Genomic DNA, 11,189 nt, shown 5'->3' on the forward strand with positions numbered 1-11,189 from the left:
TTCTCTCTCCATCCCTCTCTGTCTGTCTGTCTCTCTCTCCATCACTCTCTGTCTGTCTGTCTTTGTATCTCTCCATCCCTCTGTCTTTCTCTCTCCATCCCCCTCTGTCTGTCTTTCTCTCTCTCCATCCATCCCTCTCTGTCTGTCTTTCTCTCTCCATCCCCCTCTGTCTGTCTTTCTCTCTCTCCATCCATCCCTCTCTGTCTGTCTTTCTCTCTCTCTCCATCCCTCTCTGTCTGTCTTTCTCTCTCTCTCCATCCCTCTCTGTCTGTATTTCTCTCTCTCTCCATCCATCCCTCTCTGTCTGTCTTTCTCTCTCTCTCCATCCATCTCTGTCTGTCTTTCTCTCTCCATCCCCCTCTGTCTGTCTTATTCTCTCCATCCCTCTCTGTCTGTCTTTCTCTCTCCATCCATCCCCCTCTGTCTGTCTTTCTCTCTCCATCCATCCCCCTCTGTCTGTCTTTCTCTCTCTCCATCCCTCTCTGTCTGTCTTTCTCTCTCTCCATCCATCCCTCTCTGTCTGTCTTTGTATCTCTCCATCCCTCTCTGTCTGTCTTTCTCTCTCTCCATCCCCCTCTGTCTGTCTTTGTATCTCTCCATCCCCCTCTGTCTGTCTTTGTATCTCTCCATCCCCCTCTGTCTGTCTTTGTATCTCTCCATCCCTCTCTGTCTGTCTTTCTCTCTCCATCCATCCCCCTCTGTCTGTCTTTCTCTCCATCCCTCTCTGTCTGTCTTTCTCTCTCTCCATCCCCCTCTGTCTGTCTTTCTCTCTCCATCCCTCTCTGTCTGTCTTTCTCTCTCCATCCATCCCCCTCTGTCTGTCTTTCTCTCTCCATCCCTCTCTGTCTGTCTTTCTCTCTCCATCCATCCCCCTCTGTCTGTCTTTCTCTCTCCATCCATCCCCCTCTGTCTGTCTTTCTCTCTCCATCCATCCCCCTCTGTCTGTCTGTCTTTCTCTCTCTCCATCCATCCCCCTCTGTCTGTCTTTCTCTCTCTCCATCCCTCTCTGTCTGTCTTTCTCTCTCCATCCCCTCTGTCTGTCTTTCTCTCTCCATCCCTCTCTGTCTGTCTTTCTCTCTCCATCCCTCTCTGTCTGTCTTTCTCTCTCCATCCATCCCCCTCTGTCTGTCTTTCTCTCTCCATCCATCCCCTCTGTCTGTCTTTCTCTCTCTCCATCCCTCTCTGTCTGTCTTTCTCTCTCTCCATCCCCCTCCCCCTCTGTCTGTCTTTTCTCTCCATCTCTCTGTCTGTCTTTCTCTCTCCATCCATCCCTGTCTGTCTGTCTTTCTCTCTCCATCCATCCCCTCTGTCTGTCTTTCTCTCTCCATCCCCCTCTGTCTGTCTTTCTCTCTCCATCCATCCCTCTCTGTCTGTCTTTCTCTCTCCATCCATCCCCCTCTGTCTGTCTTTCTCTCTCCATCCCTCTCTGTCTGTCTTTCTCTCTCCATCCATCCCCCTCTGTCTGTCTTTCTCTCTCCATCCATCCCCCTGTCTGTCTTTCTCTCTCTCCATCCATCCCTCTCTGTCTGTCTTTCTCTCTCATCCCTCTCTGTCTGTCTGTCTCTCTCTCCATCACTCTCTGTCTGTCTGTCTTTGTATCTCTCCATCCCTCTCTGTCTTTCTCTCTCCATCCCCCTCTGTCTGTCTTTCTCTCTCTCCATCCATCCCTCTCTGTCTGTCTTTCTCTCTCCATCCCCCTCTGTCTGTCTTTCTCTCTCTCCATCCATCCCTCTCTGTCTGTCTTTCTCTCTCTCTCCATCCCTCTCTGTCTGTCTTTCTCTCTCTCTCCATCCCTCTCTGTCTGTATTTCTCTCTCTCTCCATCCATCCCTCTCTGTCTGTCTTTCTCTCTCTCTCCATCCCTCTCTGTCTGTCTTTCTCTCTCCATCCCCCTCTGTCTGTCTTATTCTCTCCATCCCTCTCTGTCTGTCTTTCTCTCTCCATCCATCCCCCTCTGTCTGTCTTTCTCTCTCCATCCATCCCCCTCTGTCTGTCTTTCTCTCTCTCCATCCCTCTCTGTCTGTCTTTCTCTCTCTCCATCCATCCCTCTCTGTCAGTCTTTCTCTCTCCATCCCCCTCTGTCTGTCTTTCTCTCTCCATCCCTCTCTGTCTGTCTTTCTCTCTCCATCCATCCCCCTCTGTCTGTCTTTCTCTCTCCATCCCTCTCTATCTGTCTTTCTCTCTCCATCCATCCCCCTCTGTCTGTCTTTCTCTATCCATCCACCCCCCTCTGTCTGTCTTTCTCTCTCTCCATCCATCCCTCTCTGTCTTTCTCTCTCTCCATCCATCCCTCTCTGTCTGTCTTTCTCTCTCCATCCCTCTCTGTCTGTCTGTCTCTCTCTCCATCACTCTCTGTCTGTCTGTCTTTGTATCTCTCCATCCCTCTCTGTCTTTCTCTCTCCATCCCCCTCTGTCTGTCTTTCTCTCTCTCCATCCATCCCTCTCTGTCTGTCTTTCTCTCTCCATCCCCCTCTGTCTGTCTTTCTCTCTCTCCATCCATCCCTCTCTGTCTGTCTTTCTCTCTCTCTCCATCCCTCTCTGTCTGTCTTTCTCTCTCTCTCCATCCCTCTCTGTCTGTATTTCTCTCTCTCTCCATCCATCCCTCTCTGTCTGTCTTTCTCTCTCTCTCCATCCCTCTCTGTCTTTCTCTCTCTCTCCATTACTCTCTGTCTGTCTTTCTCTCTCTCTGTCCGTCTTTCTCTCTCTCTCCATCACTGTCTGTCTGTCTGTCTGTCTGTCTGTCTGTCTGTCTGTCTGTCTGTCTGTCTGTCTGTCTGTCTGTCTGTCTGTCTGTCTGTCTGTCTGTCTGTCTGTCTGTCTGTCTGTCTCTCTCCATCACTCTCTGTCTGTCTGTCTTTCTATCTCTCCATCCCTCTCTGTCTGTCTCTCTGTCTGTCTTTCTGTCTCATCTTTCTCCTCACAGAGGCAAAGGTGGGTGGTTCTTTACTTGAACCGAGAGCAAAGTGGCAGTGGTTTTTGTTCACAAACAGACATTCTTATCCTTTTTAGAATTACAGTTAATCCCCATAAAATGATTGTGAAAGATGAGTGACGAGCCAAGAGGAATTAGAGATGACATATAATGTGTCTGCCAGTTGACTGGCAGGGAAGAAGGAACTGTACCGTATTCAGTCACAACACTTCCTCATATCTGAGAGGGCCCTAGTTCCTTCAGGGCCTTATAATAAATAAAGGATTCTTTGGAAATAAGGTTCTTTGAAGGCAGGAGGTGAATTCTGCCTTACCTAGATGTGTTGAATTGTTCTATCCATAAAGCTGTGCCAAATACAATTCCCCTTGAGGGACAATGCAGTTCTATTGAATTTAATTGACTGACCAAGTCTCTGAACTACACCTCCCAGCATCCCCTGCACAGTACCTGCGTGGACGGGTCCTGGGGGACATCATCTCGTTGCCCAGTACGTGGTACCGCCGGGCCTCGTGGAGGAGCTGGTAGCACTCTGGCGCCGTCTGGATGATCTGGTCTCCTTCCACTGTCTGGACAAAGTAGTTGGGGTGCAGCAGGGGCAGGCGGACGTGGTGCAGCAGGTCCTTAAGCACGGGCCTCCGGGGCTCCACACTGTGGTACACCCAGCGCATCACCGCCTCAAACACCACCTCCTCCTTCCCGATGGCCAGTTCGTCACTGCAGATGTACTCCTCCAGCTCGTCTCTCCTCAGGTCCAGGAACTCCTCGTGTTGGGCCACGTCAGGGAAGTTGGCCAGGGCGTACGAGCGGCAGCGGCTGGCCAGCTGTTTCAGAGCGTGGGCGTCGGCGAAGCGTTGGATGCCCAAGCAATTGCAAGGGTCAAGCTGGTCTTCGAGGAACTTGGCACAGGCGTCGCGGAGCGTGGAGATCTGGAAGAGGCTGGAGGTCTCGAAGAGGAACTGCACGTTGTCGGTGGTGATCTTGGCGCGGCCCGTGTAGACGTAGCTGAGGAAGGAGTCCATGGCCTCGGCCAGGATGCCGTTGATCTCCACCAGCATCTCACGCGACTCGCGGTGGTCATTGCAGAACATGGCACGGAAGTAGGAGGAGCAGGCAGAGAGCACAGCACGGTGGCAGGGGAACTCGCGGCCCTGCACGCTGATGACCACGTCGGTGAAGAGGCGGCTGTCGCGGAACTCGTTGAACACCTGCAAGATGGCTTCCGAGTGGGAGGAGCCGGAGGAGAACTCCAGAACTTCATTACCGGTCAGGGTTTTGGAGTCCACTTCGAACACCTTGGAGGGATGAAAAGAATGTGAGTTTAATTTACTTTTAAAGGCCTACTCTGTAACTTTTAATCTACAGTCAAAAGTGATAACCCTGCACTGGTTTATAAACTCGAAGATATTATTGGCCATGTTCCCGTTTGTTATGCTTCTTGGAAAAATGTGATTTTAGTATGTTTTTATTTGCCACTTGAGAAATAATTGACACACATTGCCCTTCAAAACACTTGTCAAGACTAGTAAGAACTCGGAGTTGTGATATAATGAGTGGGTTTAGTGAGCACCTTTCGTTTGACGGCAGGGGAGTCCCTGGTCCCAGAGTCCTCCCTGTTAAGCCGTCTGCCCAGGATCAACACCATGGCTGCTGCCCTATAGACTGACCAGATACCTGGAGGGACAACAGGAAATAAGGTTATAGACCGACCGGATACCTGGAGGGAAAACAGGAAATAAGGTTAAACTGACCGGATACCTGGAGGGACCACAGAAAATAAGCTTAGAACGACCAGATACCTGGAGGGAAAACAGGAAATAAGGTTAAACTGACCGGATACCTGGAGGGACAACAGGAAATAAGCTTAGAACGACCAGATACCTGGAGGGACAACAGGAAATAAGGTTATAGACTGACCGGATACCTGGAGGGACAACAGGAAATAAGGTTAAACTGACCAGATACCTGGAGGGACAACAGGAAATAAGGTTATAGACCAACCGGATACCTGGAGGGACAACAGGAAATAAGGTTAAACCGACCGGATACCTGGAGGGAAAACAGGAAATAAGGTTAAACTGACCGGATACCTGGAGGGACCACAGAAAATAAGCTTAAACGACCAGATACCTGGAGGGAAAACAGGAAATAAGGTTAAACTGACCGGATACCTGGAGGGACCACAGGAAATAAGCTTAGAACGACCAGATACCTGGAGGGACAACAGGAAATAAGGTTATAGACCAACCGGATACCTGGAGGGACAACAGGAAATAAGGTTAGACCAACCAGATACCTGGAGGGACAACAGGAAATAAGGTTATAGACCAACCGGATACCTGGAGGGACAACAGGAAATAATGTCATAGACCAACCGGATACCTGGAGGGACAACAGGAAATAAGCTTAGAACGACCAGATACCTGGAGGGACAACAGGAAATAAGGTTATAGACCGACCGGATACCTGGAGGGACAACAGGAAATAAGGTTATAGACCAACCGGATACCTGGAGGGACAACAGGAAATAAGGTTAGAACGACCAGATACCTGGAGGGACAACAGGAAATAAGGTTATAGACCAACCGGATACCTGGAGGGACAACAGGAAATAAGGTTATAGACCAACCGGATACCTGGAGGGACAACAGGAAATAAGGTTAAACTGACCGGATACCTGGAGGGACAACAGGAAATAAGGTTATAGACCGACCGGATACCTGGAGGGACAACAGGAAATAAGGTTATAGACCAACCGGATACCTGGAGGGACAACAGGAAATAAGGTTATAGACCAACCGGATACCTGGAGGGACAACAGGAAATAAGGTTATAGACCGACCGGATACCTGGAGGGACAACAGGAAATAAGGTTATAGACCGACCGGATACCTGGAGGGACAACAGGAAATAAGGTTAAACTGACCGGATACCTGGAGGGGCAACAGGAAATAAGGTTATAGACCGACAGGATACCTGGAGGGACAACAGGAAATAAGGTCATAGATCGACCGGATACCTGGAGGGACAACAGGAAATAAGGTCATAGACCAACCGGATACCTGGAGGGACAACAGGAAATAAGGTTATAGACCAACCGGATACCTGGAGGGACAACAGGAAATAAGGTTATAGACCAACCGGATACCTGGAGGGACAACAGGAAATAAAGTTATAGACCGACTGGATACCTGGAGGGACAACAGGAAATAAGGTTATAGACCAACCGGATACCTGGAGGGACAACAGGAAATAAAGTTATAGACCGACTGGATACCTGGAGGGACAACAGGAAATAAGGTTATAGACCGACCGGATACCTGGAGGGACAACAGGAAATAAGGTTATAGACCGACCGGATACCTGGAGGGACAACAGGAAATAAGGTTATAGACCGACCGGATACCTGGAGGGACAACAGGAAATAAGGTTATAGACCGACCGGATACCTGGAGGGACAACAGGAAATAAGGTTATAGACTGACCGGATACCTGGAGGGACAACAGGAAATAAGGTTAAAGTGGTACAGTAGATATGGGTGTAGACCAAGCAATAAATGAGCTCTTCACTCATTTGAGTTTTTTTGAACCTTTATTTAACTAGGCAAGTCAGTTAAGAAAAAAATTGTATTTTCAATGACGGCCTAGGAACAGTGGGTTAACCGCCTTTTTCAGGGGCAGAATGACAGATTTGTACCTTGTCAGCTCGGGGATTCGAACTTGCAACCTTTCGTTTACTAGCCCAACACTCTAACAACTAGGCTACCCTGCTGCCCTGTCTAGTTATGCTGTATATTTATTTCAGATTATTAATGTGTTACATGTATGTTATAACCCTCTATAAGTGTAAATCAGTTTATATGTGGTGTTATACCTTAAAGAACAGTAGATCTGAATGTGCATGTGTTATAGACCTGTTATAAGCCTATGTAGCTCCAGATCAAAACTTACAATTGTTATAAATAAGTATAAATCAAGTTATACAAGTCACCTGAAGTTGAACTTAACTACTGAACTTGAACCACTGCTGCTATGACGAAATGGAGAAACCAAGTACACTCCAGAGGCAATGGCCATAAGTCACAAGGGAAACAGCCTGCTTTCCGCTTCAGAGAGAGAACTAGGTGTACTAACAATTCCAGCGTCTTCAGGGTAGAGCTACTGTATCTTACATCACAGTAGAGGACAAAATGTCATTTTGAAGGCTTAGAAACTCCAGCAATACACACAGGGCCAGCTCCAGCAATACACACAGGGCCAGCTCCAGCAATACACACAGGGCCAGTTCCAGCAATACACACAGGGCCAGTTCCAGCAATACACACAGGGCCAGTTCCAGCAATACACACAGGGCCAGTTCCAGTAATACACACAGGGCCAGCTCCAGCAATACACACAGGGCCAGTTCCAGCAATACACACAGGGCCAGTTCCAGCAATACACACAGGGCCAGTTCCAGTAATACACACAGGGCCAGTTCCAGCAATACACACAGGGCCAGTTCCAGCAATACACACAGGGCCAGTTCCAGCAATACACACAGGGCCAGTTCCAACAATACACACAGGGCCAGTTCCAGCAATACACACAGGGCCAGTTCCAGCAATACACACAGGGCCAGTTCCAGCAATACACACAGGGCCAGCTACCAGCAATAATACACACAGGGCCAGCTCCAGCAATACACACAGGGCCAGCCAGCTCACACAGGGCCAGTTCTAGCAATACACACAGGGCCAGTTCCAGCAATACACACAGGGCCAGTTCCAGCAATACACACAGGGCCAGCTCCAGCAATACACACAGGGCCAGCTTCAGCAATACACACAGGGCCAGTTCCAGCAATACACACAGGGCCAGCTCTAGCAATACACACAGGGCCAGCTCTAGCAATACACACAGGGCCAGTTCTAGCAATACACACAGGGCCAGTTCCAGCAATACACACAGGGCCAGTTCCAGCAATACACACAGGGCCAGTTCCAGCAATACACACAGGGCCAGTTCCAGCAATACACACAGGGCCAGTTCCAGCAATACACACAGGGCCAGTTCCAGCAATACACACAGGGCCAGTTCCAGCAATACACACAGGGCCAGTTCCAGCAATACACACAGGGCCAGTTCCAGCAATACACACAGGGCCAGCTCCAGCAATACACACAGGGCCAGTTCCAGCAATACACACAGGGCCAGTTCCAGCAATACACACAGGGCCAGCTCCAGCAATACACACAGGGCCAGCTCCAGTAATACACACAGGGCCAGCTCCAGCAATACACACAGGGCCAGCTCCAGTAATACACACAGGGCCAGCTCCAGGCATAAGCGACATAAACGGTCGCTTAGAGCCCACGGCCGCCAGGGGGCCCCAGTCCCCAAAACATAATTGTATTTCATTTATTTTTAGAACTCAAGCAGGGATCGCAACTTACTATTGAGAGTAAAAATAGAAGAACACACCGGGTGCAATTTCAAAATGTGGTTGTGCATCAGCAGTTTTTCTCATTATGTCAGTCACTGACAGTAAGCATGTCAGCTAACAACGCTTACATTGGTAGTTAGTCTAGCCAGCTATCTAAACTTGTAGTAATAAAATACTGTACCCAGAGGCCCTGACCTCCAGGGGGCCCCGATTGATTTGGTTATTTAAAAAAATATATATATAAATATATATATTTAACTAGGCAAGTCAGTTAAGAACATATTCTTATTTACAATGATGGCCCGACCCCGGCCAAACCTTAACCTGTACGACGCTGGGCCAATTGTGCGCCGCTCTATGGGACTCCCAATCACGGCTGGTATTGATACAGCCTGGAAATGAACCAGGGTCTGTAGTGACACATCTAGCAATGAGATGCAGTGCTTTATACTGCTGCGACAAATATCATATTAACATAGCATTAGTCACAAAATGTGTAGAATTTCTGAGAACTGGCTTTAAAATTGCAATATTTTAACTACACCCCAAGGCAAAATGTGTAGAACTACGTGAAATTAACTTTGCTGGGAGGTGGGGGGGCCCCTAACCAAATCCCGCTTAGGGCCCCAAAAGGCTTGAGCCGGGTCTGAATTGTTATTATTTTATTTATTTCACTTTTATTTAACCAGGTAAATATGCACATATATACAAACGAACCCTTTCCTCTGTCTCTGTACTGAAGCAGATGTTCACTGGGACATAGTACTACAGTTGAAAAGGCCAGCAACCACAAGGACAATAGAGCTAGAAAGGTTGTTGTGCAATGGTACATCAATCATGTTTGCTTTGAATGAAACTAGGTGAAGAAAAGATAGGCATCACCCCATCATGCTTTTAACAGTGAGCAATCTGCGACTCCGGTTGAAACCGAGCCTAGTCTTTTCAACAGTGATCCTCTAACTGTGGGTGCCTAGAGGTATAGTCTTTGAAACAGACTGACTGCTAAACCAGATTCATGCCATACCAGATTACCGTCAATTCTGGGAGAAGAGCCTCGGGGTCACTCCTCCTTAGTCATTTTTTTCACTTCCAGAGAATGGCAAATTTGGATCAAAAAACAGGTCTGAGTAGGCTGTCTTCAGCTCAGTTTTTTTACACGAACACGCACACACACAGGTGTATAGCCCCAGGCCATCTATCTCAAACCATCTATTTCATTTAGACGGGAAAATGACTCCTTCACTCTGTCTCATTCTGCCAGGAGTATCTGCTTGTTTTTTTTACATAAAGATATAGATGTTGACATTTGCTCATGGTGTCTTTGAGGCACTAGCGCGCGCTCTTCACTCAGGTCACGTGCGTGCCGTTACTAAATCAAGGCGGTTATTAACCGCAGCGCACGGTCTGGCCAGCTATCTGATGAACGTAGTCACTCTCATCCCGGCTATATTTAACCTGGCGGTCCACCGCAAGACGCCAAGCGGAACAAAACACTCAACTGTTTGCGTGTGTTATCCTAGTCCACAGCTGCAGCACCTCCTCGTAATTAAGTAACACAAAAGCAAGGGTTTGCAAGTGGCAGAGCCTCCTTCCCTGACGCATGGAACATTCCCTTCGTATGACCTGTGTAGCTATAGGCTATATAAAGACCACAACAAAGTTAGCGGACTAAACTCCACTCCATGGAGGTGTGAAGTTTACTCCGCATGTAACAGCTATTGCATCTCTTATATAGCCACATCATTTTAATTGTATTAATTACACACAATAAACAAGCAAATTCCCCCCCAAAATTGAGCAGATAAAATTCTGATCAGAATTGACAGAATCAATGTTATGCATGGAATCGAACATTATTATTTTGCAGCAATACGCGGAGTATGACTGTGAAAATGGTTTACATAAAACGCATGTACAATAACAACTCCAAAAAAGTTAACTCGTGATATCTGCTATAGGTGGTATGCTTTTCAATTGTGTCCCATCAGCCAAAAACCGATGACTTTATTCTCGGCAACCTTGAACAGTGAGCAATTAAGCTTAGGGCAACAAATTAACGCATACAGTATCTTTACCAAAAATCCAATGCCACAACTGAATACAAACGCGTATTGAAATACACGTGATGTTTCTTCCTATTTTTTGTAAAGTACTTTACCTTATCCAAAATGTTCCGTGTGAGCCGCCTCGGCTATTTGGAGTCGTGGAAAAATAAAAATAAAAGTTGAAGAAAATGTTGTTCCGAAAATTCTTGGTCCAAAAATGTTATGATAAAAATAGGTTTCTTTACACATAAAGAAAAACAAAAAAATATGTATTTCTCTATGTCCCAGACATCCTGACTTGTTATGCTGGCTGAGACAAAGAACTGTAACAAAGTGTAAACATCACAGCGAGATATAGGTCACATCCTCAGAATATGCCGACCCGGGCAGCTGGAGTTATTGGTGCTTATGGGTAGTGTATTTCATAAGAGGTGGTTGTGCCTTAGAGGTGTGTAATCAGAAAACAGCACTTCCCAAAGCACCTCTTTCGTCCGCGTGGCTGGCCTTTGTTTGCAAACAAAATTTCCCTGAAGTTGAACACTTTTTCCACAAAAAAAATCGGGAAACTTTGTTGTCAACACCAATTGTGTAATAAAGTACAGACTATTGCCCAATAGTGCGATAGGCCTAATGAGTACTCATCGGGTCATTTATGAGCATGAGTTGAGAGACAAGTGTAGTACGAATCAGACATACTTTAGTAACTTTCCTTAATGCTGAAAGCTGACAACGTTTTTACAATGTAAATTGAATGGAAAACAAACAACAATTTACATTACTTTCAATCACAC

General features: G+C 47.2%; 1 protein-coding gene across 1 annotated transcript in view; it reads right to left on the reverse strand.

The window, feature by feature from the left end:
- Positions 1–10,754, reverse strand: part of LOC124010055 (kelch-like protein 24) — a 61,974-nt gene extending 51,220 nt beyond the window's left edge. The window contains exons 1-3 of the mRNA XM_046322387.1: positions 10,512–10,754; positions 4,499–4,602; positions 3,379–4,223 (exon numbers count right to left, since the gene is read on the reverse strand). Coding sequence (XP_046178343.1) covers positions 3,379–4,223; positions 4,499–4,573 — 920 coding nt within the window. The 5' untranslated portion in view covers positions 4,574–4,602; positions 10,512–10,754. The remainder of the gene's footprint in view (positions 1–3,378; positions 4,224–4,498; positions 4,603–10,511) is intronic.
- Positions 10,755–11,189: the final 435 nt, after the last annotated feature.

This window comes from Oncorhynchus gorbuscha, linkage group LG22, assembly GCF_021184085.1.
Source record: "Oncorhynchus gorbuscha isolate QuinsamMale2020 ecotype Even-year linkage group LG22, OgorEven_v1.0, whole genome shotgun sequence".
Lineage (NCBI taxonomy): Eukaryota > Metazoa > Chordata > Actinopteri > Salmoniformes > Salmonidae > Oncorhynchus > Oncorhynchus gorbuscha.